Source organism: Pocillopora damicornis, chromosome 6, assembly GCF_964200805.1.
Source record: "Pocillopora damicornis chromosome 6, jaPocDami1.2, whole genome shotgun sequence".
Classification (NCBI taxonomy): Eukaryota; Metazoa; Cnidaria; class Anthozoa; order Scleractinia; family Pocilloporidae; genus Pocillopora; species Pocillopora damicornis.
Genome location: NC_142675.1, coordinates 9,104,731 through 9,132,328, shown reverse-complemented (window position 1 = coordinate 9,132,328; position 27,598 = coordinate 9,104,731). Strand labels below are relative to the sequence as shown.

At 37.2% G+C, this 27,598-nt stretch overlaps 1 protein-coding gene across 1 annotated transcript; it reads right to left on the bottom strand.

Annotated features, from left to right (window-relative positions):
• Positions 1-746: 746 nt before the first annotated feature.
• On the bottom strand, positions 747-22,874 carry LOC113669465 (uncharacterized). The gene is made up of 20 exons (XM_089210684.1): positions 22,709-22,874; positions 18,067-18,414; positions 16,266-16,520; positions 14,259-14,531; positions 10,276-10,326; positions 9,377-9,465; positions 9,138-9,193; positions 7,987-8,165; positions 6,311-6,421; positions 6,170-6,188; positions 6,006-6,036; positions 4,958-5,261; positions 4,669-4,779; positions 4,029-4,219; positions 3,111-3,233; positions 2,799-2,869; positions 2,198-2,238; positions 1,909-2,005; positions 1,727-1,826; positions 747-1,338 (listed from the first exon to the last, which is right to left on the bottom strand). The coding sequence occupies exons 1-20, from the start codon at positions 22,773-22,775 to the stop codon at positions 1,273-1,275; spliced, it is 2,583 nt and encodes an 860-aa protein (XP_089066810.1). The 5' UTR covers positions 22,776-22,874; the 3' UTR covers positions 747-1,272.
• Positions 22,875-27,598: the final 4,724 nt, after the last annotated feature.

Below are 27,598 nucleotides of genomic sequence, written 5' to 3'. Positions count from 1 at the left end.
TTCCTCTTTCGTGACAAAGCGCAGTTTATTTGACGATAACTACCCATAATTCCCAGAGCATTAACTTTTTTGACTGTTTTAAAATTGTATGGTCAGCACCCGTTCTCATTAATATATGTTTTTTTTTCCTCTCCAGGGTACTCGAAAGAACACTAATGAATTAATAAAAATCTCCAGGGGGAAAGCCTGTGCATTTAAATGGTAGGTGTTAAAATATCATCACACTTTCGCGACATGCTCCTGATTGTGACGACAAATCCGAGGAGATACAGTTATTTACCTGCAAGGTGATAAACACCGATAAGATTCACAAAGAGATCGAGGAGTACTCGGGTCTTACACATGGTACAGAGTTTCATCTTGTTGCTATACGCTATAATTACAACAAATGTTTTAGAAAAAGTGTTTATTGACGAAAGGCCACACAACTTAGCTCACCAATGACACAATCTTTGCATTAGGGCTGTTCTCGTAATGTCGTTACAAAGACGGATTCGGAAAAAAGCCATCCATTCCTCTTAAGAAATTTTCTCATTTTTTCCTTGCAAACACCATTTCTGCTTTACCAAAAACTTCAGATCTTAAAATTTAGTTTCTTTTGGTCTTCTATACTTGACAAAGTTCAACATTTCGTTTCCCACAGAAATGTTAGGAAAAAGCCATTTCCCTCCAGGCAAAAATCTTCAAAATTTTATATAGAATTTCAGAAAATTCATTTTTTAAAGCTACCACGATTGCACAAGTAATGTGCCAAGTATAATTTTTATTAGGATAATGTAATTTTTAATTAATAATACTTTCAGTCTAAAAGTAATTTGAATTGGTATCGCCGGTAAATGCGGTCTTAGGGAAAGTAGTTTACGCGCCGGATAGCTTTCCTAAAACCAAGCGGGTTTTGCGGCAAAACAATAGACAACTACGGCACACAGAACGAGATCTCATCAATCTAGTTAATTGGATATTTTCCGCACTGTCCTGCCTTTCAGAATTGAGTCAGAAAATAAACTGAACTCAAACGCTTGTGTCGAGCATGCGTGTAAGTGCTAAACATGTTAAAGAGAAAATGAATACTTTATCGGTAAACTGATAAAAGCGTTACAGCGTTTAAGAGTATAAAATCAATTGAGTTACAGCGTTGCAGCCTAACTGCTTAACACAACATGGATATTTCTACCAAGTACGTGTGTAAGGAAAAGATCATTCATCCATGAAACTTGTTGTGGCAAAGTGTTCAAACTGTTAGTCAGTCATACATCACGGACGTGTATCTAACTACACTATTAAATCCTCGACATTTGCATACAACTGCTTGTCGTACATAGTCATGTTGATCAGCTTCTGCAGAAAAGAATAATATTATAATCAGCATCATTAAAAAAGTGTTCCTTTTATAAACGTTTATCCTCACAAGTGGTCAGCTTTTCACACCAAAACAAATTCAAGAAAGTAATTTAAGGTGTCGTCGTCTGCTATTCTTTGTGCGTCTCAATGCGGTTTTGCAATCACCCTATGATCTTTTAATTGTCATTGGGACATTCAGGTTCGCTTCTTCTCCGTTTTTCGTGGAGTGCCTGCTTCAGTGACATAACAAGAAGATGCAATCCCAACTTCGTGAAAATTACGCTATCTAGGCTAAACGCTGTTAAGTTTAAAAACCCTAATTAGCTGAGCCTAAGCCAGTCGGTCTAACGTGAAAAGAAAGTTTCATGTTGATCAAAATTCTCACCTTGTGTAGGGTTTTCATGTCCTTAAGCTGATTTTTCAATTCAGTAAAAGTTGGTCTTGCATCTGGGTCATTCTTCCAGCATTTCATCATAATCTGATACCTGGTATTGTTTAAATGATCTGTCAGAGATTTAATGAACGTTTCCTTGTAGGGTGAGAGAGAACGAATTGAAAAGCACTTACAATTCTTCATCGACGTGTTGTGGTTTAGGCATCCTGTATCCATCCTGAAGTAAGTTTGCAATTTTTCTTCCATCCATTCGTGGGTAAGGTGAACCACCTGGAAGAACCATAAGACCATCGAAATATAAATGGGACGAACAAACGACCTTCACTGAAACATTACCTGTGTCACTTGATGTACTTTTAAGCTCATTACGTTTCTCTAACTGAACACGATACATCGTTTAATTAAACGTGGTATATAGCAAAAACCATCCACAAGGCCTCATAAACTTCCATTAGGTGTTACCTATGGTAAAAATCTCGTACAGCAAAATTCCATAACTCCACCTGAAGAAAGACAAATCAAACAAATATAAATTAGGTAACGGGAGACATTAACATTATATACGACAACTAAAATATGTGCGTTATTTGACAAGCATAGAATTCATCTCCTGATTAAAATTGATAACACTTAGAGAAAGATATTTTTCGTTTTGTCACGAGCGTATGGTAAAGAAAAATTCTGAGTCCCCACGAGGATTCGAACCTCAGACCTTCGGATTCCGCGCTCCGATTCTCTCTCTTAGTCTATTTTACAAAAATGACTCTATTGACATCGCTGATCCTAGCAGTATACAGGACGCGTGTCATAGGAACTTCGTAATAGACCTCGCTCATCGTAGAGTCTCTGTGACTCAGTGTTAGTGCATCGGAGCGCGGAATCCGAAGATCTGAGGTTCGATTCCTCATGAGGACTCTAGAATGTTTTTCATCGTCCAATGCTCGTGAGAAGATGAAAAACATCTTTCTCTATTTCTTTATCGAGCTCAAAACTTACCATCTCTCTTATTTTATTAATAAAACTTGTTGGAAAATTGCTACGGGTAATAATCGGGTATACTTACACGTCACTTTTGGTGGTATATTTATCATACATCAAGGCCTCAAAAGCTGTCCACTTCACGGGAAGACGGCCCTAAAGATTTCAAATATCACTTTGTGAAACAGCTTTAAAATTATAGGGAGCGACTAGTCAAAGACAGTGATATTTAAAATTATACCCGTATATGCAAGGCTAATATTTTCATTACGGTCCCATCCAAGGATTCTGTCATCGAAATCAGGAGTATATCAGCTCTACCACAACAATAATCGTGAAAGATCACTAAACCGAACGATATGTAGTACCGCCCCCACCTCCCCTCTTTCTTGATTACCTTAGTCTTTCGTTCATAAACATTTTCCTGCTGCACATCTCTGGCCATTCCGAAGTCTGTCACTTTACAAGTTTCCTTTTGTCCAACCAAAACATTACGGGCTGCAAGGTCTCGGTGAATGATCTAAGAAAGCATTGATGCGAGAGCAAAAATTAGCGATTCCGGAAGAAAAAGAACTGAAATGAAATGATTCAGATAGGAAAATGGATATATTTAGCGACAGAATATGGTGTGTGTATTTCTCTTTCTTCTACATGGCAGAAAATTAGGATCACTATCTGGAAGAAAGAGGAATACACACACCATGTTCTGTTGCTAAATATGGAATATGAATATGAATATGCTCCATATTTTTGGAATATGGAGCAGTAATTATAATAATTACTGCTCCATATTCCAAAGAGAAGCAAACTACTTTATTTCTACAATACGTAGCTATTTTATAGAAAGCATATCTTAAGATTTTATACGAAATAGGATTCTGTAATGTAGTAGTTTAGCAACCAAAGACGAATTTTTGAAATTTTAAGTTTTAATTCCTTTTCTTTCTTGTCACTAAAATGGATATTCGTTGTACACTCAGTTTAGGTTGAATAAGAGATCCTATTCATTCACGTCTCTGCCTTTGCCTGCGGTAGAAAACTCCACATATTTTATTTCTATGGGGTGCACTTGCAACAATGCACAAATATCGTCATTCCCACATTGAAATAAAACTTAGGTGATGACGTCAAAATTGAAAGGGTTCCCAGCCCTAGAGAAGTAGCCTCAACAAGAAGGTAACAATACGTTTGTATCTCCTGGGTGTGATCTTGTAAAGACATAATATTCTATGCAAGACAGAGCTTAAGATGACGATGCACCTTTCCAGAAGGTTTTAGAATTGTTTTTATTTTATGTTTTTTTCAATTAACTTACAGATTTTGAGGACAAGTAACTCATTCCATCAGCAATTTGCCAAGCAAACTTCATCAGCTGCTGTGACGTCAGATTTGTCTGTGGTTTGATATCCGGGTCTTTGAAGTAAGTGTCTTTTAATCCACGGCTCTTTCTCAGGTAACCCAGCAGATCCCCAAAAGGCACATATTCAATCAAAACCAGCAGCTGATCTGAACAAATTAAACAGTTTCATTAACATATTTCTCCCTCTAAAAGAAAATTAGCAATAAATAAAATAAATGAATAGCCCAGTCATGGTCAACGCTTTTGAAAAAATCGCACGAAAATAAGATGTAGTTTTACGAAGAGCAGCTGAAAAATTGTAACGGTCTCGTAAGAAGGTACAGACCAAATGTTCCCTTAGAAAAAGCGATTCTGCTTATACAACAGACTGGCCTGTATAGTGGCAAATATTCAGTCTTAATCTATCAGCAAATCCAAGAGCGTCTATGCCGGCTTAAAAAAGATAAAATTACCTCATGCGACGGTTGTTTGTTGTGCAGAATTGTGAAGCAGTAACTCTTCCCTTGAAGCAAATTATCAATGACGAGAAAACGTTACAAAGTAAATCTGATGCAAAATGTGTACAGCAAAATTAGACCCTATAACCAAAGTATACCAGATTCTGTGACACATCCCAGAAGTTTAATGACGTAAGGATGTGGTTTCAGCTGCTTCATTGTGTCAAGTTCTTTCATCAAATCTCTCTTGTCCGATTCAGTAGCGTTTGCTGGAGCGTTAAAAACAAGGAGTAAAATTTGGTTAACAGGTGTAATATGCGAAATGCCAAAATAACAACCCAAGTAATGAAATGGCAAATAGCTAAAAAAATTACTGTAACGCGGTAACATTTCCTGAATGACTGTGGGGGTCAAGACTATCATTCTATTTACAGTACAAGAGCTCACTTTTAAGCATCTTAATAGCCACTGTGGTCGTTTTAGGACTCCCTCGAAGTCCTAAGGCTGTTCCCTTGGCAACCTGACCAAAAGCACCTTTACCAATGATTTTTTCTATGGTCACGTGATGTCTTGGAACTTCCCAGGAGCGTGTTAACGGATGAAGAGGCACGTAATCAGCACCTGAAGCACTACTTTGCGCTTTTCTATTATCTTTATTGACTTCTATGAGATCCATGTATTCCGCAGGAGGCTGAGCGAGTTTTGTTGAATCGGGCAGACTTGGCTCGGTATCTTCTAATCCTGTTTCATTCTATTAAACCAACATACCGTTAAGGTATTCATGTAAAAATCTGTTATAAATCCCAATAAAAAGTCCCACATGTTTACAAAAATCAGTTTACCCGTTTTCATCAGACAAACGTTTATATTCTTACATAACAAGAGATTATTAATAGTTTATAATATCTTGTCCTTATTATTACTTATTTTTCTTATTACTAACACTCTGTTCGCTGCCATTGAAACTATCATGTCCAATGGAGTGATCGAGATTCACAGCATACTCGCTGAAGCTACAAACTGCAACATGAAGATTGTCGATTGGTAGTGCAATTTTTTTAAAAATACACACACGAAAAAAATTATTTCTGTATTCGGATCCTGGACTAACGGTTTGAAAACAAGGCATCAAGATAAACAGAAAGCCAAAACTGCGCGGAAAAAAAATTATTTACAAAACAAATATCAACCGGGTGCAGACCAGTTTGCGATCTATGAAGTGAAGCCACGCAGTTGAGCCAGGGATGGTCGAAGGAAAATCCATGGAGTAGCTTGGTAAGGACATGATCCCAGGACAAAGACCCTATCGAGTCAAACTTCTTCCCATATTCTATTGTACCTGTCATTAATGCATTATGCTTTTTTTTGTATAACTACACCTTTTTCCTTCCTATCTGTTGTAAACGTTAATTTTCTTCTAAGGAGTACAGGTAAAGTGAGATTACATAATTATTGGCAACATTAACATGACCTCAATGTCTTAGTTGTAACTTACATAGGAAACACCTCTTTCATCTTTATAAGTCCTACAATTGAGAAAGCATACAAATATTTATGGCGAGCTGAGAATCTCATCAGTTTTAAGTGGAAGTTTGTTATAAGATGATACCATATCTGGAACATTACATCGACGCAATCCAGGTGGCAGCAAATTCTTACCTCTGTTTCCCAACAGCGCCTGAAAAAGAACGAAAGGAAAAAAAAAGACAAATGATGTGGATGTGGGTCAAGATTTTCTTTTGCTTAATAATGAATCTTGCAGCCAAACCCTCTATCATAGATTATGAATTTTTTACCTACCTTTCTTATGTAGCCAGATTATGTAAATAATTAGAAGAACGATTATGAAGGCAAGAACCCCATTTATGGCTAACGAGACGTTGTTAGATGGGCAGGTACATTCCTCGGGACCTAAAACGAATCATTATACAAAGCTTGATCAGGTAACAATCAAACCACATTTACAGTGATCGTGGTCAGTACACTGCTCTCAATACGTAGCTTACGCTCATGAACGAAAACCGTCAACTCTAATTGGCTGGGTACTAAGGTGCTACTTTCTCTATAATAATTTTAAAAAGTAAGATTTTGTTTAATTGAATAAAACAAAAACAGCGACAAAAACAAAACTTAGAAATACATGACTCGCAGAACTGAGTTTTTTAATTAAACAGATACTGAATACAATTAGAATCAAAGTGCTCTGTGAGCAAACTCGTGAATTGACACATGATTTTTTAGATTATGTTTAATGTTATCTGGTTTAGGGAATTTTGTGGTTGATTGTCATATCTAGAGTACGAGCAGTAGTTCAGTGTTCGCTAATGTAGCAAAGAAACAAAGTAACGTTTGGATAAGAAGGCATTACAATTGAAATGATCATGCTATTACATTTGACAAGGTGGATGATGTCATGTGTTTTAAACGTCTATCATTTTTGTTTCTGGTTCAAAAGAAAAGGTTGGAAGTAAATGTGGGTGAAAAGTGAAATTTACTGTCTTTCGTTGTAAATATTAGAAAATCAAGGCAATACTGTCTTAATGAAAACATTAACGATTCCCTCTTTATCAAATGAGACAAACGGGAACGAGTTTTGAGTGATATAGCTAAACCAAGCCTGCCACCGTCATTTTGGATCTCCGCCTGGGTAGATTTAGGTCACGTGCTAGGCAACGTATGATCAATAACAAGATATAATTTCATTTCAGGCCTATTTATCAATTTTGTGGTGTGTAACTTTCGCATTTTAGTACGTTGTATGTATGTTGAATCTTCAAATTGTCTTGAAACTTAAAAGAAAATTATTCTTTAAAAATTCACTGAAAATCGGTAGCTAAAATTGTTTGTTTAGGTGTTATCTGATTTTCGTGTTAACTTGTTATTTCGTCAGTCGCCGGCATCTTCTGTTGCTTCACACAGGAAAAACACACGCGACGAAACGTAATGATCAATTTTGTCCTCAATCTCACGCTATAACAGAAAAAGCTTTTGAACATCTGTAAACTCCGAGCGCTTCGCAGTAAGTGATATTTTCAATGAATCTTCGGATTGTTTTCAAGTTCAAGGATTGTAAATTACAATTTTATGAAAAACGAAGGTTGTTCTGTTATTTCAGTATGAATCCTTGCATGCCTGCCAGTCGCTGGCGCCGCTTGTTGAAACTAAAACGAAAAAAAAAACTCTTTTAAGATTATCATTGGCTTCTTTTTCACCCCACCACTATTCTTAGCAACAAAGGTCGCCATTTCGTCTGTTTATTGCTCGCCAAAAACTATAAAATGCACTCAAAAGCCTAAAATCTAAAAAAAGTTTACAGGAATCGACCAATCGAGCGAGCGAGCGAGCGAGCGAATGCCATTCCCCGCATCGTATCTATAACTCGCTCTTGCGCATGCGCGCAATTCACGAGTTAAAAAGTCCATCTTCGGACGAATACGCGTAAACATTTATCAATAATATTGCTTTGTAAAATTTACCTTTTGTTGTGCTTTCCAAGCCGTCTGTGGGCATAAAAACTTGTTTAATTGATTCTGGATCGACTTTAAAACCTCCGAATTTGTCTTGCCTTGCAGCAACCAACAGGACAGTCAAAACATTGCTGACAACTACACTTCGATTGAACCTCATCATGAAGTCGAGAACAACACTGCCACACCTAGGTAAGGGGGGAAGGATGTAAAATGCCGAATCGAACACCGTGCCGAAAAGAGTAAGACGCATAAGTTATGACTGATTATACAGTCTGTATTAAACAAAACCAAATCGTGGGAAGAGTTCATTTAGGTTTGCAAGTAGTTTCTTCATCCACTTTTACATTCTTCACCTATTCAACCATTTGTCAACTTTGGAGAATAGAACTACATTACCTCTTCCTAATATTTGTTTTATCTCTCCCATGAAAGCTTATTACGATTACAATACAAAGCCATTTGTTACAATAAATAACATTTTCATTATAGGACCTTGTTGTTGTCTTTGTTTTGTGAAAAAAATTGTCGCTACCTTAATTTAAATAACGTTCCTTGAGTAATAGTTAAACAGGTTATGAATTAGAAGACCCGCAGTACTCAATTTACGCAACGTTACTCTTGGGGATACTCTTGTGGTCTGTTTTGACGGTTTATAAAATGAGTAGCCTAAAGATTAGAAAGAATCCAGCACAAAACAAAGTATGTTACCGAAAGGACAGCGTTTGCAGTGAGAGCAATTCGACGAACGCGTACCTTGCGTGACAAAAACTGAGTAACCACACGGCTTCAATTGCATAATCAGTCATAATTTATGCATCGTGTTCTTTAGGGCACGGTTCTCTATTCGGCATTCTATTTGTACTTTGGTGACTTTTAAGTGTTAAAATACATTGAAATTTAACCAAAAGAGTATTTGTAATGTAATAAACCGAGGTAAATAAAATGAATTCATGTCATTCTGTGTCAATCGATTGCTGTACATTAAGTAACATGTACTTCAAATGTAAATTATTTTGCATTAGATAAGAGTTTTTTAGAGCAAAAACACCAGTTTTAAAACTAAAATACGCCAAACTGAGAGAAAGCTCCTTCCCACCTCAGAACACAGATTTGCGTTAGCATTTGTCATTTCAGTGTTGAGACAAACTGCACCTTACCTGGTGTTCACGGTGTTGGCGGATGAGCAGCCAAACTTAAAGGCAATTTGACAAGCCTATAAGGACATTTAGAGAAGAAATGTAAATTCGAATACTTGTTTCGTTCAAAATGTCGTTTTGTTTTTACAGAAATATTGAGATTTCGTCTAAGAGCAGATTGATTAAGATTCCCTTTTAATGATAAATCTCATGGCAGTATTCTATACACTCCGGTATACGGATCAAGTAGATTATCTAACCATTTCTGGAAATTTCGCGGCAACTTCTGAACGTCTGCTACAGTTCCCCTGTATTGTCGCTGTCAGGTAAACTTCTGTGCTTTCTGAAGCTAAAGAAAAGCCGTGTCCTTTTACATTTACAAAAATTATGAAGAGCCTTGATTCCCAAAAATTGCTGAGAAGTGCTTGAACATTGTCCAAAAATCCCAGCAGAGATCTTTCTGACAGAGTATGCTACTAAGCTCGAGAGTAAACTTATGTTTTAATACACGCAGTAGCATGAACATGTTACGATTAGCCTTGTTCACAATGTTTTAATATTTGATACAGAAACTTGTAACAAGTGTAAGTAGGCCCAAAGAGTGATTGAATTATATTTTTTTGAACGAGTACTATGGTTCCTTTCCCTTCCCCCACCCCACTTGAAAAAAGGTTTTGCATCGCCACATGAATTAAGTAATTTGTGTTTGAAGATGGCCAGCATATGCTTCAAAATATTCATTAAACCACAACTGGAAGGAGTCTTTAGAGAAATAAAAAGAATACTTTTATACATCTATAATTATGCTTATTCTTACTCCTTCCATTGTAGAAGGTACAGCCTTTTAATCATAAAGATCTTTTGAGTCGCTGCACGACACCTGACGAGATTCACATAAACGTATAAGTTTGTATTAGAAGAAAGTAATTACGGAATAGTAACAACTTTGCAAACAAATTTTTCAATTTTTATATAGATTTAGCAGTCTGTGTTATGACTATTTGTGAGTCTACAGTCCTTCGCTAAGTTTCAGACTTTTAGTGACTTAATTCACTCTTTGTCTTTTACTCAAACTTATTTCGTAACACCAAAGAACGTGCTATTATGATGACATAGTTTTATATGGTGGTCAAAAGAACGCCTATAAAAAAACATTTACCTGCGGGAGTTGTTTGGGATGAAGTGGCAACTGTACTTGAAACTGTTTGAACTGGAAAAAAAACAAAATACGACTTAAAATGATCGACAAGCATTTTTAAATTTTACGTAATCATCATACCAACCTCAAACCACATAATAATAATAGTACGTTAGCTTAAATAATTTTTTTTACAGAGGTTCTGGGTAAGATAGACTATGCTTCCTAAAAATGTTATTATTATTTATATCATTGTCACCAACATTATTATCACTGATATTATTATAACTATCATCATGATTGTAATTATTCTCATTGTCAACACTATCACTAAAGAGCACCCAAAATGTCAGAGAACTAAAGACAGGTCCATAAAATCTAAGAACAAAACTAGCCTTTCAGTGTTAACCTCAATAGAACATAGATATCAATGGACGCGGCAAAGTTTGAAATGTGAGGTCAAGTGACAAAGTGTTAAGTGTTAATATGTTAATGTTATGTATGTTCATAATTAATTTTATTTAATTTTAAGTTGGAGCCTAGTGGTTTTCAAATATCGATAAAAAGAGAATTTCCATGTAAAATGGAAAAGGTTTTCTGTCGCGTTAAACTTTGCGTGCAGTAAACGCTAGCTGATCGAATAAGGCCAGAGACCAACGCCTGACGGCAGATCGCCTCATTAGGGTACGTACATCTCGTACCAATCAGATTACCGTATAACGGTATGTATCTCGCACCAATCATATCACAGTATTTGGAAATCTTGCACCAATCACAGCGTTTGGGTATTGTTTTCTTGCAAATGGTGTCATGGAATCAAGGGGCTGTGCACAAAGAATGACACTACCAGAACGTTTGGGCTCATTCATTTAGAAAGTGTGATGGTTTGTGGCATTCGCAAAAGCCTTGTCGATAAAAGTCGAGATTTATCGAGGTGTGAAAGGTTCACTGTAGCTAAATACTATACGTTTAGCGCCAAAAAAAGAATGCACAGTGTCCTATTTGACTGATAGACGAATATTTAGATGTAAAGATGTGCACATGTGTACATGTATACGTGTGATTCGACTGGAACTAAACAATTAATACAAATACCAAGTACAAATATAACAACAACAAGATCAACGACAGAGCTACACGAAATAGAAACGAACTTACAATTTGTGGCGTACAACTAGGTCCGTTAGTAAACCTCTTAAACAAAATTAAAACGGCGCTAGCAAAACTAACGAAATGACTGACTTATTTAAAATCAACTATCAACTCAAAATAAAAAATAAAAAATCAACTAAAAAAGGCGGGCTTAATTGAATGGAAACAGAATATCACAATAGTAATTCAATTGAAAGAAAAACAATATAAAATCTTTTCGCAGTTACTTGACAATAAATAGAAATGTAAACTCGAGTTGCTACATTCCAGCCCCTTAAGTTTACTTCAAGTATTGGGCGACTAGAATTCAAATAATAAATAACGTAAGAGTCCCTTAAGTTAGTCCGCTAGCGTTCAAAGTTCACGCACATCTGGTGCACAAATTCAAAGGCTTTTTCACTTTAAATAAACAACACGATAGTCGGATGGCAAATTTAAATGCAATCGAAGGAACAAATAGTTAGTAGTCAAAAATTCTGAATCAATAGAACTGCCACTGTTGAGAGTCAGTGGTCGACCATTGAGAATTCCCTAAATGTCCCACAGACTCATGAACATCCGTAACGAGTAGCTTGGTTGGTGATCCGATGAAGAATTTTGAAGCCGACCACCACCTCTCAATTTTCCTGCTCCATCTAGAAATGGTCTCAATTTGATTCTCCTGGGCTCAAGTCTAGGAGGACATAAACCACTGGAGAGAAAACTGAAAACTCTTGCTCTTAAGGAATTCTTTTTAAATCTCAGACGCCAAGCAACTCCCTTCTTAAGCTTAAACCGTGATGAGTATTGCCATTAGGTTCAATGGTCCTTTATCCTCCGTGAGAGTAACATGGTTTGTTCGAGCTTGACCTCTGACTGCTGGTTCTTACTCAAAAATGCTGACTGATGAGACTGGATGGGTGGGCTACGATGTTTCACTTTCCCGCAAAAACTTAGGGCCTCCTAAAAAAATTCAGGCCTGTACGGGATTTTAACCCATGACCTCTGCGATACCGGTGCAGCGCTCTACCAACTGAGCTAACAAGCCAACTGGGAGCTGGTCATGATGGTGGTTCTAAATAAACCCGTTAAGTGATGAATAGACGGTTAAGAATATATGAAGGTCATATATTTGAACTGCGGATAAATCTTTATTCATTTTTTTTCAGGCCTTATTTTCACTACTGCCTAAGTAGTGCACATCACTGCGGAGATCACTTTCATTCATGAAATTCTTCTTGTAACATCTGATTCATTCGGACAGTTAAAGCAATAGCTGACAATTCCAAACTGAGTATAGTCATCTGTTTCACGTGAGCTAAGCGAGATTTCCCAGCGAAGAAACTGCAGTGGGTACGGCCATTTTCATTGACGACTCTTGCATATGAAACAGTCCCATAACCAATCTGAGAGGCATCTGCAAAGTGGTGAGGCTCTGGTTTTTGTACCCAGCCAAAGTCGATTGCTTTCAAACATATTGGTAAGGCAACACTTGAAAGCATAGGTAGATCAGATAGCCATCATCTCCAAAACTGATATTTCTCTCCCACTGTCTCTTTATCCCAGGTGAGTCCTTGTTTGCAGAGATCTTGAAGGAGTTTTTTAACCAGTAAGGGGATTGGTGATACTATGCCAAGTGGATCATAAATGGAGCTAGTCACTGATAGAATCCCTCTTCGTGTGAAGGGCTTATCCTCTGGGTACCCTCTTGAAGATAAACATGTCGCTATCCATGTTACATTGAACGCCAAGGGTTATTTCAATAGGGAGTACACCAGAATTTAAATCCAAATCCAAAATTGATAAAGCTCTATCTGACGTTGGAGTAGGACCTCCCTCCTGTTACACAACCATTTAGTCGATCGAAATCCACCTCTTGACAATAGGACACACAAATCTTCTCTCAATTTCCAGGCGACTTCATTTGACTGCACCGATTTCAAACAGTTATCCACATAAAAGTTCTTCAATTGTCAAAGTCATCTTTGTCAAAGTCTCCTGCATTGTCTAGAGCCATCTTTCAAAGACCAAAATTGTCCCAACTTGGTGAAGACGTGCTACCAAAAAGGTGTACTCAACAGGCTCCTTAGATAAGTCATCGTCAGGCCACCAAAGGAACCTTAAGTTATCAACATCGTTTGGATCAACGACTACTTTATGGAACATGGCTTCAATGTCTGGGGAGAGAGATACTGGTTCTTGACGAAATCTTAAGAGGACACCAAGCAGGCTGTTAGTTAAGTCTGGACCAATTGGTGGTTGGTCATTGAGTGATGTCCCTTTGTATCGGGCTGTGCAGTCAAACACCACTTGCAGTTTTCCAGGCTTATCATTAGGATTGAAGGCAGCATATAATTGACGGATCAATATAAGTGTCTAGGCAACTGCCCACGTATCCCTCCCCTAACCCAACATTAACCCTAACCAGGTTGCCCAGATACTGATATTAATCCTAACTGACTAGTGATACCTTAACTCGAGGTTGTTCATTGTGGTTTTTTTAATTTTGACTCATGTTCGCAAACCAATGTTTTAATTCATTTCGATAACATATCAGTTCAACTGATACTGACATCTTACACTATACATGAAGAAAACATTCCCTATCCTCGAAGATCAACAATCACCCTTGTTGCGGAACATCGACAAAAGTCTTCATCCGCTTGAAAATACTGCTAACTAGCACATGTGTTGATTGCCATGCAAAAAACGTCAACCTCATCACCAGGGTTTCTATTCCTCCCTGTTCGGGGTTGTAATGATTCACTGTGTGGGAAGTTTTATTGACGCAATGTGAACTGGTATAAAACATCTTTCCCGTTTTAATTATAATTCCAAAGTACTTTAAAATGCTCAAAGATCTTCCTACTCACCCTTTATGTTAAGTCTCACAGTGGCTTTTGCTCCATCTCCAACGTCATTACGTGGGATACATTTGTACTCGCCATAGTGCTGATATCGATTGACGTTATTGAGAGTGTACTCACTGTTGCTGTTTTCGCTTAGGAGGCTGCCATTGAAATAGAACTTGTAAATTGACACTTGTGGCACAGCAGCCGTAACTATGCACTTGAACGTAACTGCGTCTCCTTCAGTGACGGTATTTTGTGCAGCATTGGTAGTGAGCCTCACACCTTCTGGTTTGTCTACAAATTTAAACCAAAATCTCAATCTCAGTTTATTTCATCGCTCACACATTTCGCCTGGTTATAAATCACAACCTCTTGTAAAAGTCTAGAAGGTGCATGATACTGCAACAAGGGAGGGTTAATCTTGTATCAGTCTATGGAGTGCCTTGGGCAGAAAATAAAACGCTTTTGTAAAAGTGTAGCAAGTTATCTACCCATAATTAGACTGCTGAAACAAAACGACCTTCAAATTTTCTATTTGAAAAAGAGCTCAACTAAACAAGATAAAAAGTTGACTTCATCCTTTGCACTTAAAGAAATATTTGTTTATTTGTGCAGAGATAGAATAGATATTACAGTAGCTGAACATGCTGGTGAGCAAGTAATCATGCAGGCTGTAATACGGCTGTTCACTACGACTGCTGTGAATCTGACGGAAAGGTTGAAGGTGTTGCAAAGACTGTTGAGCTGAATTTTTCGGTACTTTAAAGCTGGCGACAAAACTCTGCCTCCAAAACTCTGCCCGTGTGTAGCCACTCAATTATGGAACGTTAGCCGTTAAATTAATTATATTATGCTGATATCACGAAGATTATGACCAGTTTGCGCAAAGCGAAACCAAGGTGATTTTAGTCGAATTATTTTTCGCCACGTAACTTTCGCCGATGTTTATTGAACCGCAGGAAACTTACATAGAATGAAAGCTAAGATGTAGTAGTATATTGCAACATTGTGTTAATCACAAAGAATGACAACGTAACCTGTGACATGAGTTTCGTTCTTTTGAATACGGTGCGTTATCAGATCGAAAGAAATTTATATCATATGTAAGGTTAGATCTTAAAGTTTAACTAATTTTTGGTTTAAGGAAGCGAAAATTGAAAATGCTCACAAACACGGTGAAATTTTTCAGAAAGCAACTTCCCTTTCCTCTAGGAGTCTCTGCTGCCAAACGACAAACACCATCTTTTTCTCGTCATGAAGCAGGACGAAGAAAAACTGCTTTCGATTATCTTCTAATAGATAATGAGACAAAACTATCAAGTAATAAATGCTTGGAAAAATGCTTTCACCAAACAAAGCCTACGCGTGTCTAACGTCATTATAATTATATCAACAAAAATTAGTACGCGAAAGGACACTAAACTTAATCATTGTCAATGTAAAGTTGCAAACAACAAGGTAGTTTGCATGTAATGTAAACTAAAAGAGGCCAGTCAGATTACAGACTTTTTGATCTGACTTAGCCGTAAGAGCAGTTTAAAAGCCCAAAATCGTGCACTTCAGCTTCTTTTATAACTGCCATTGCAAATCTTAGGTATGCAGTTTTAGTTTCAACCGATTTTCGTACCTGTCAGCTGGTCTCAGCTATCAGTAAAGAAAACTGTAATTTCTCAGCCGACAGAATTTTTACCAATTCTAAGCTTTCTATTAGGAAATAAGGTTAGAATATACTTACACAGAACTACAATTGATGTGTCAATAGAAGTGACTTCCACTGAGTTATTGGCTCGACATGTATATTGCCCTGCATCTGTTCTGTCTATATTATCGAACTTTAAAAACGTAGCTTTCTTCCCTGAACTTATTACTGCCATTGCAAATCTTGGGTATGCAGTTTTAGTTTCAGCCGATTTTCGCACCTGTCAGCTGATCTCAGCTATCAGTAAAGAAAACTGTAATTTCTAAGCTGACAGAATTGTTACCAATTCCAAGCTTTCTATTAGAAAATTAAGGTTAAAATATACTTACGCTGAACTACAATTGATGTGTCAACAGAAGTGACTTCCACTGAGTTATTGGCTCGACATGTATATTGTCCTGCATCTGTTCTGTTTATATTATCAAACTTTAAAATCGCAGCTTTCTTCCCTGAACTTTCCAATACCCCATTTCTAATCCATGCCACGTCCGGCAGTGGTTTCCCAGAAGCTTCACAGGCCATGGTGACTGGGGATCCTTCAGTGTAATATTTTCCTCTTAAAGAGATGTTTATAAGTAGTGCCTCTGAAAGGTAAAAGAGATTATATCATTCCTTACATAGCGTAGCAAATCTTACTTGGACCGAGTCTTAAAATTTACCCAATTTCAATAAAATAAACAATTAAGCATCCTGTAATTGGTGCCCAATAACCAACTAGTATAAGGAGGCTAGGGACTAGCTACTGGAGAACTAGCTCACAAGCTAAATTATAAAGTACAGCCCCAGCCTAGGGAATTAAGGGCTAATTCAGGAAGTTACTCTTTAGGCTAAGGACCCTGGCTTCTGAGCTACTTCCACTCTAGAGGATAAAATTGCTGCTGCCCAAACAAATAGGAACCGAGCCAATCAAGCCACACCCCACTTTGAACTTGGTCTAACAAAGGATCTACAGGAGACATCCTCAGCCCAGAGAACTGAAATTTTCATGAAAGAGAAACTATGTATTCTTCACAATAAAAAGAATATACTAGTGGCGAGCTGAATGCTGCTTGCCCATTACTTAAAGTTAAGAGAAGGTCAAGTCTAAGTAAAAAAAACCACCAAGATGTTTGGCCCTTGATTTTTTCTACAAGTGAAATATGAGACATATATTGGCTTTGACTACAAAAACCAAATGCAGATGATGATTCTTTTGCCCTTTAAGCCATAATAACCTGGTATCTTTCCATCGTAATACAATTTAAAAAGAGAAGTAGTGCGACAGGTATTGTATTACAGTTAAAATAGGCCAACAGAACGTAGCAAATGCATAATTAAAATAAAGGAAAGAAAGAAGATTATGCAATGGCTGGTGAGCTCAAACAATTTTTGTTTATGAGTCAAGCAAACAATGAGGTAAATTGTTCATGGGTATTGAGATGTCACAAACGTTTTTAACTTTGATTCACAGTCAAATTACAAGTCTCAATTTGCTCCTTAGTATGAGAAATTCCTTGAGGAAGTCATCATTCTTTTGGCTAAATTTATATCTGCAAACCTCTCAGATCATAGAATCCTTAGAAAGCAGCAAGTGGCACAGTACCAACTATAATTGCCTTTGGCAAGCCCTTTTAAAAAGGCATGAAAAGCAATACAATCTTTCACACCAATTTAATTTCACATGCTGCCTGTGATTGGTCATGCAATATTTTCCTTCACTGATTTAGCAAAATCATACAATCAGTTAGTTGTAACTATTTATGACTAACCGTTTTTGACAGCTTTGCCATGAGAAAATCTCAGTACTCAAAATAAAAATGTATGCTTAACAGAAAAACCCAGTAAATGGTGCCAGAAGAATAAAGCAGGAACTCTCCAATAACTCTTTGATTTCTTTCTCATGAGTGACAGCAGAGTAAATGGTAGAATTTCTTTTCTCCTTTTAAGAGTGTGGTGTTGCATGCCAATTAAGTAAAAGTAGCACTTTTGTTCCCAAAAGCTGGTTTGCAAGCCACTTTAAACCCTGCCTATAAGGTTTGTGCATGTTTATATTATTGTTTACCTTCTCCAGATCTCAGAGTTACTGAGAGACAGTGTTGAAAGCATTTGATTTTTGTCTGATCATTAAATGTTTCTGTCTGAAATACATACCTGCCACAATAAGCTGCACTATACTTTCTACCGTGTAAGAAAAGCTTCCCAACATTTCACATCTAAACTCAGTATTGTCTCCAGGGTTGATGTTTTTGATAACCAGGGTAGCTCTTCCTCCAATTTTAACTCTTCCTTTGTAAGATGGAGGAATAGCAGGATGTTCTTGGACACCACCACTGTCATTAAAAATCATTCGGACAAATGCTCTATTTACCAGAACACTATAGATAATTCCCTGAATCTTATTATGTGGATCAGTGTAGTCCCACACCAGGTTGGCATCACTACCATTGTTAAAATAGCTTGGATTAGAAGGTTCCTTGGTGAAGTGCACATCCACACCCCCTGAAATAGACAACCATAAACATAATATTCTCAGCCCTTTAGTTCCATGTGTAATGTTAATATTTAGGAGGAAGGGCTTAAATAGAGTCAACCACAGAGGCACTTTTAGTGTAAGCAGTAACAACAATCGCTATTCACTGATATCAATTGGCTTGAAATATACTTTCATTTGCTAAGAAATAAGGTTCAATAACAGTAATGTGTAACTATTTGTGCCTTTTGAAAATCATTTTTGACAAGTTCCACTTTCTTTGATTTCCAATTTGTGTACAGTGGTGAATTTTCAAACTTCAAATGTGCATGGTACACTTGAAGAAATTTTTAGAAGAACTTGTTGAGGTGGAAAATGAAAAGTGGAAATGTCCACACATAACATATGTTAAACCATTGAATGAGGGATTTACTATTCCACTCATTTCGTTTTCTAGTCTATTGGCTTCTAGTTTTTAAAAATTTGTATGGTCTTATCTCAGCACCCTACCCATCGCATAAGATGTGCAGGATAGAAGAAAACAACAGAAAAGAAACCATTTAAGTGTTCTTGATGACCAGAACAAAATTATTGTGGGCTTTAAAGTTCACTGCTGACAATTCACGTCTAAAAATTGGAAAAGAAATCAAAGATCATGTGCATCACTTCTGTCCCTATTCTTGTTCTGCAGTGTATAACCAGAACATATTTAGCATGTTCCATTGCCTAATAAGGTGAAATGACATAATAGTAAATAAAAATTAACAAATATTTGAGGAAGGTAAAGTGAATATTATTCATTGATCTTCCCTTTGCCTTCAGCAAATAATTGTTTTAATATAATCACTCAGGTGCTTTTGAGTTCTGTTATAAATTCTGAAAATAGAGAAAACATTGCACACAATTTTTTGTGACAACTTTTTTTATTACCTGTACACATGTACCAAGATGAGCAAGAGGTTTTAAGAGGTTTTCTCAATTGAATCAGCAAAAACTTCATCCCTTTGTTTTGAAAAGTGTTCTGCTAATCTTTTTAGTATCTTTTGTGCTCTTTGCAATTTAATTTTCCTTTATTGCATTTATCACTTCTGCGTGAACATTTGACAAGATGCAAGGCCGCCACTCTGAAATTTAGCGCTCTTGCTATAATCACCCTGTGCACTGTGATTGTATAGCAAGATATGATGCAATCTTCAATCAATTTGAGCATGTGCATCTCTAAAATCAACTGAACAATTACACTAATGGTATTTAAAAGTTAAAGTCATCACATTACACCTTCAAGTTCAGACAACAACAGCAAAAACAACATTACAGTGATCAATCATGTCACATGTGCATGATTTTCCAAAAACTTTGGCCCATTACGCTGGCATAAAAATTCCAATGTTATTGTAAAAAGAAATTAACCACAATTTTCCATTGTCTGTAACCTAGTATTGAAACCACTCAGTTGCACCTCCTTTAGCTTTTAATATCTTTGACCTCATTTCTATGATCAATAAGATTTTATATAATAAGCTGAATTCTACATGCATTTTGATTGGTTCTTTCATGTAGTTATGATCTATTGGAAAACAAATGCATGGGTGACATCACCATTAACAATTTTTGCCTCTTCATTGAATAAAACAAATAGATTCCATGTTGCCGTTGCTATTTACGTTATAAATCACAGAGGATGTCAAATTGTGCTAAGAACATTGGTGATACACTCAACTGCACCTACCTTGTTCTAGGCATTCAGTAAGTAAAACATAGCACAATAGTAAACAGTGCTGTAGTCTCCCTTGCTTTTTCTCTCCTCTACTACTGCTTCACCTTTGCTAATTAGCTCCATCCATTTTCTTAACTGAATGCCTGGAACAAGCTAAGCTGCATCCCATGTGCCACTTTTTTGTTCTTACCATATTCTGACATAACATGTGATCTATTACTGAACAGGTGTGCAGGATTTTTTAAAGTGTTTTTGTATAAATTAATTTCCAAACACACTGGTGGTTAGCCATCAGCTATTCACCTCAACTCAAAGCATGGCACAACAACAAAATGGCTACCCACCCTGCTGTGGAAAGCTAAGAAAATATAACTTCAATAAAAGAAGTAGCTGTCACAAAAAATACATAAACAACAACCAAGTGTGCTTTGATAGCATTGAATGGCAAATTAACTAACCTTTCAAACCTTAATTTCTCACAGAAAAACCCAGATTTTTCTTACACTTTGCTGTAAAGCTGTACACAGGTGAAAGACAAAATTCAACTTTTTTTGTACCTTTGTACTTTTTGTGCCTTTGAGTCATTAAGCATTCTGATGTTCTACTTATCTGCAGGACAGCAGGACAGGTACTAAATGTACTTATTATGTGAAGCGCTTCTGCCAAAAAAGAAACTGGATTTGGTAAATCCTTGAAAAGCCAAATTTGCTCTTGCTTTTTTTCACTGTGATAATCACATATTAGAAGCATGAGAGAAGCCAGTTGGTTCATACACCTTGGGACCACAAATAATTAAGTGGTAGCATCTTTGTAACATCTTAAACTTAATACTAATTTTGGTTTATTCACTCGGAAGAATCTGTTTCCATTTACAACAACAGTAATTTTAGAGCAAGTGTATATTACCAAGTTTAATGTTATACTTTAATTGGTATGACTGAGTTCCAAAAATGGTTAAATATGGTTGGGACATGTAAGAAATATAGATGTTTCATAGTTAGTGAGTGCGTGCAATTTTTATTCTTGAGTTGTGAAGAATAAAACAACGAGTGAGGAACGAGCAAGTTTTTGGCTAGACTATAAGTAGATAAAAATCATACAAGCAAACTAAACATGATGAAATTTGAGGAAGTGCGGGCTGTGTGTGATTCATATACAGAAAATAGAGGGACATTTACATCCCTGCAAGAACAAAGGAATGACAAAAACAAGGAATAAATTAGTTGTTTGAACCGCCTTTGTTAAAGGCATGTGAATTATAGTGCCAATATGAAACAGAAATGTTTGGTCATTCATGTAAGCATGAATCAAATTGCAATCGTGGATTGCAATGTTTTCTTATCAGAGTCAAAATCTAGAAATTTAAGTCTTTTATACCATTTTGGAGGAGATTCCACTTAAGTTCCCCAGATTAAAAATGTCAGGGATTGATCAAAGCATAGGTTTAGACAAAGATTATGATAAGTTTGCAGGAGGCCAAATCAGAATGAGTTTCCCCAGTTTTCATGAAGTGCAGCTGACCTCTTGTTTTCAACCTTGAATTCATGATTCTACAGTTGTCAGCAACCAGCAAACCTTGCTGATATTCACTTTCATTAACTTTAGCAAGCCCCCACAAAACAAAGGCAAAAACCCACACTTTTTTTTCCAGTGGTCAAAAATTTCATCTTCAACTTGTGATTGGTCAGATGGTCATTTCTGAATTGTGAGAAAAACCATCCTACCTATAAGAATTTGTGCAGTTTATTACAAATCCTTTTTTGTTTTGTTAATTTAGCTTGGAGTAAATCTTGGTATGTATATATAAACAAAGATATCTTCACACACATTTCAAAAAGTTTGGTCCTGGTTAAAACTTCTACTGTTTTTAAATATACAACAAAAATAAATCGTTCACAACTACCGGTGTGGGATACCACAATCATATATGCATTCAGCTAAAAACCGGTCAAGTAAATAAATCATACACGAAGGTATAAGCAAATACTGCTCAATTATCCATCCAAGTGTATTATGTAGTTTCTTTACATGATTGCTGCCTGGAGGAAGAGTCACACCCAACTTAGCTAGCAGCAATTATCCTTGCTGAGGTCATTATGTGCACCAATAATGAATGGAAAAATTGGTGACAGCTCTTCTCAATAATCAGTGATGGATGGCAAGAAAGAGAGTTTATGTACAGATGGCAACTCTCTTCTGGGTAATTGCATGGCCATCATGTTTTTAATGGAAAGCCAACTAACAAAGCAGTAACTTTTCTCATGGCTAAAAAGAGGACTCACACTAATCAAAAAAATATTGTACTTCTAAGTTTCAATGTTGATGTTAAATCCTGAACGTAAGGTATTGTTACACTTGAAGCATAAAATCCTTCGCTCTTGATTTCTATCGCATCATAGTTATTCAGACCTCATTTATCACACGATTGAAATCCCAACTACATATCTAAATTTTGAAATACAAAAGCTGTTGAAAGCCACCTTGGAGTTCGGAAATCATTTGACGAAAATCACGTTCGGTCGGCGTTTTCGATGTCTAAGCTTAAAATGGCACATGGTAAAAAAATATTGTCAAATCCTTGTACGGAAGAATAACTTCACACTCACCTGACCCGTGAAACTTTACCAGCAGAAGAAAGAGTAAGCAAATTTCATAATCACGCAAAGACACCATCCTATCAGACCTTTGCTGATGCTTCAATGAGGGAAGGTTATGCCTAAATCTTACGGAAGTCTCTTGAAGGGACTAGAAGGCCCTTCTTCGTTTTGAGACTGGGACCGAGTGTCACGATCATAGCCTGAACAACATGACGGATGGTGCGATTTATAGTAGAAAACTCCATTTATGCTAGACAATTAGGACATTTGCATGAATTGTAGAAACTTTTCTTCCGGAGAAACGTTCCATTCAGATTAAACTATGCGTGAAACTTGCGAATGTGTCGAATGAGAACAAAGGCACCGATCGATCACGCGCGCGTAGATGAAAGTCACGCAAATAAAAAATAACTTGTAACAGACAGATTTCAACTCCTCTTTCTTGCTTATCAACCGTGGATTCTTTTCCTAGGGTTACTAAATATAATCAAGGTCGGGTTCCACTGATCTATCCCCTGTGGGGATGCACAAGAGTACCCATATTCCTGGAGCCGGAAACGGAAGTCAAGTGGATTACAAGTGAGATAATAACGCAATCCAGACGCGCCAAGTTAGTCAGTACATAGCAAGAAATGCGGGAAAGTCAATTTGAATACATCTTTTTTTAAGAGTAATTTTCCTCGATCTTGATATCAGCCTCTTCGTGTATCTTCGAACCATGTCATCCAAAAACATCTCTAAGACTTTTAGTTTTGTGCCCGGTGTAAAAAGCCGGACTTTACGATATGGTGAATCTGTACTACGGCTACCTTGGCCGCGATAGACTAGGGTGAGTACGGCGTATTTCCATCCAAATACGAAACGTTAAGATACAGCGACACTACGGCGAAAAGCTCAGAACTCAGTGCGTTGTTGTGCAGTCATTCTATTAGCAAAAATGTCATCCTTCAAAGAAGCAAGAGAGTTACTCCGTCTTTGTTAGAAGATGAATTACATTAGTGATGACGAATTTTTGTTGCTTTACGTTATCTACGAATCACAAAACCTAGAACTTCCGTACGACTCGTTCTCTTAATTTGACTTCAAAAATTTTAGCGACGACGAATGTTTGGCACACTTTAGATTTTAAACATTGCAAATACCGTAATATAAGATGCAGCCATGGGAAGGTTTGTGATGGAGAAGAAGCTTTGTGCATGCTGTTAAAACGCACGTGTTGTCCATGTCGGTACAGTGACATGGTACATTTGTTCGCCAAGCCTGTTCCTGTTATCAGCATGATAACAAATGAAGTGTTCACTTACATTTAAGCAACTCGCCGCCATCGTATTCAACAATTGAACTATCAGCTGCTAAGACCAGGAATCTAAAATACTTCGCCGTCGTAGTTCACAGAAAAGGAGCACCACTGGATAACTGCTTCGGGTTTGTCGACGGAACTGTTCGGCCTATATTTAGACCAGAATGTAACCAAAGAATCGTCCACAACGATTGCTAATATGTTTGGACCTGTTAGTGGGTACTTTAAAATGTTTGCATTCCAATCTTTATGTTTGCTTACATGTGTTTGAATGGTTTTTGTATTTGACCATCAACAAATAATTTATTATAAGAGTGTGGCAACAGCAAATGCAACTTTGTTTACGACCTATTTACTAATTCTGAATTATCAACTAACATTACAGGGACCGCGTAGAGGGAGGGGCTGAGGGGGCCTTAGCCCCCCCCCCCCCTCACTTTTTTTCAAAAACAAAAATAAATTAAACAAAAATTAGCCAAAATAGCCCCCCACTCAAAAAACCTGCTGCGCATTCCCTGCATTGTATTTTTTTTAGAGGGAAGAAAACATGATGCCGGGATGTTGGCAGACTCCAACCTGTTGGCAGATCTCAACTGATATGCCCTTTCACCAGCTGGATGGCCTCTATGTATATACGGTGATCCGGCTTATCCTTTGCGAGTGAACCTCCAAAGCCCATTCAGAAATGCAGTTTTGACTGCTCAGAGGGAGGCATATAACGAAGCTATGAGCTCAGTTATGTTTTTTGGGGACTGGCTCTTCGCAGACATTTTAAACTATTTCAAGTTTTTAAATTTTAAAAAGAACTTTAAACTTCGTTATATGCCTCAAATACCATTCAAATTATATGCCTCAGATGGAGGCATATAACGAAGCCATGAGCTCCGTTAGGTCTTCTGTGGAATGGCTCTTCAGAGACATTGTAAACTATTTCAAGTTTTTAGATGTTTTTACGTAAACTACAATTCGCGGCTAAATATTGGTATATTGCCATCATGTTGCGAAAAGATATTTAATTACGAAAAAGAATGACTTTACCTTATAAAAAATTGATCCCGTACAGGAATTTCCTGGAAATAACCCTCCCATATCAAAACTCTTTCCCCAATGCGACGAACATTTGTTTTTCTCCAGGTGTACAACCACTAACCCCGCGTAATGCGCATGCTCTCCGTTAGGAATTTTCAAAATAGCGGACAGGCCAAAGAGGGAAATTAAAAAAACAAAGCGATTTGGCAATGAATACTCAACATACACCCTCGTTAGAAAGGCGAATCCACGGAAGAAAGATACAAAACTTTATGATATTGAGATTGATATGATATTAAATCGATACCGAGGACCCGTTTCCAACTTGCTAAGAAGTGCATTTAGTTGCCTTCCTCCACGATTACTAGCTTTCTTGACAGCTTTCTGAAGACAGAATACTTTCTTTCTGAAGACTTCTGATATGCGGCTATTGATTATTACACCTCGTATATCTGATTGCTCAAACACTTTGTTTACGATTGTTGAAAGGAACGACTCATGGTTCTCCGTCTTCGTCTTTACATTGCTTTGAAATAGTATAGATTAGTAAGTTAAAACGAAAAATTAATCAGGGAAGTTTACGAAAAATCCAGCAAACAAGCTTAAAAGGGGCATTTATTAAGACTTCATATTTCAACGAACTTCACAAATCTTACCTGTTTATCTTGTAAATAAACGATGGCAGATTAATTCCCGAAGCGCTTTCTGAGTTTCCCGATCCCTCTCCTACTGCTTTCACGCTTACAAAACAGGAAAAAATCAAAAGGAGGAAATAAAGCTGCTTTGAAACGCCATTTGGCGAGCGTAAATCTGCTTTTTGTTCGACACTCTACATATCAAAACAAAGGAAATTTGTTCCTCTTTTTGATTCTGACGGTACATTTTTAGTTTGCGCCTGCGTAAAAGAGATATCGCCTGAGACCCTTCGCTCGGTCGTGTTTTGATCAAAAACACCTTGTTAATTTCACGCAACCGCTCGGGGAAAAGGTAAAAATGACGAGGGAAAACTTTACCTTCAAGTTAGAAAATTAGCGAAATAGAAAGCCACAATATTATAGTTTAATATTTCAGAGGTATATTGAATGCTTTTTCCGTAGAGAATCCGCACGATGGTAAAACATTCGAAAATTACACTGGATTTGAGTGGGGTGTTGAAGTGGGCGTGGATATGTATAATTTACCACAGATATTCTAGTTTTTTTTAGGTAAAATCCATGTCGACTTCCGGATCAGGAAAATAGTTCTTAAATTTTAATCTAGCACGTTCGACACCTCTTTTTCTTAGAGGTGACTTAGGGTGTCAACAAGTAGTACTTTTCATCCTCCGCACTGAATTTATAATCAGGCAACTTATACGAACAGCACGTAGCTCTTTTAGGGGCGGTACCTTGGGCACGCCCTTTCTTCTCCGAATTTCCTGTTTATTCTGCTGTTATGTAACAGTCTTCGAGGACTATTTTCTCTTAAGATATCTTTTCAATTATGATTCTAATTCTGTCAGTAAGTTCATTTGAATTTTTATATTACCAATCTTGTTTTAGTTATGACCAACCTTGACCGCAAGAGTCAGAAATTTAAGGTAGAAAATGATCTTGTAAAGCGTGAACATCCCGAAGGTTCCTACTTAGTATGTGAACTCCGTTCTGCATAGCTTAACGTGATTCGCTAATTGAGTGTAAAAGGATGACGAAGGTTAGAGATTGATAGCTCAGTAAGCGTCACCTTTTTAAGCGGTGACCCACGGTATCCGGTTAGATCGCTCCATGGTTAGATCGCTCCAAGTCAGATCGCTCCATACCGAAGTCAGATCGCTCCACTCGAAAGTTAGTTCGCTCCATCAAATAAGTTATTTCGCTCCATACATAAGTTACTTCGCTCCATGTAGAAACCTAATACACTAACTTACTTCTGATCTACTTCTGATGATGTGTATTGCGTCTTGCGATCGGTCGAATTACCGATGTTGGAACAAGTGTTTCAGTGTGTAATGAACGTAGAAAACTAATAAACTAACTTACTTCTGATCTTTGTAGTTTATAGTTGATGATGTTGCTTGCGATCAAGTTGCTGAAATATAAAGTGATCGACGATTCGTTCACTTGAACTCACCAAAGCGAATTACCAATGATGAAATAAGTGTTTCAGTGTGTAATAAATGATGAAATTTCCCTTATCCTTCTGTCTTTTATCAACCTTCCACGTTAGTTTTCTTCATGGAGCGAAGTAACTTATGTATGGAGCGAAGTAACTTATTTGATGGAGCGAACTAACTTTCGAGTGGAGCGATCTGACTTCGGTATGGAGCGATCTGACTTGGAGCGATCTAACCATGGAGCGATCTAACCGTAAACCGTGACCCACACTTTCCTTGAGAGATCTGAGCTAGTTCCCGTTATAGTAACTTGTGTAGAAAAAGGAGAGAATAAAGAAATAATCAACAGAACGAGTGTTAAAAGAAAACATCTAACAATATCGTTTGCGCACTTTTAAGGAACAGCCTTACTTGCCTGTATGAAAATAACACTTCTAAGTTCTTTCGGTGTAAACCCTCCTCAACCTTTTTTCTTACT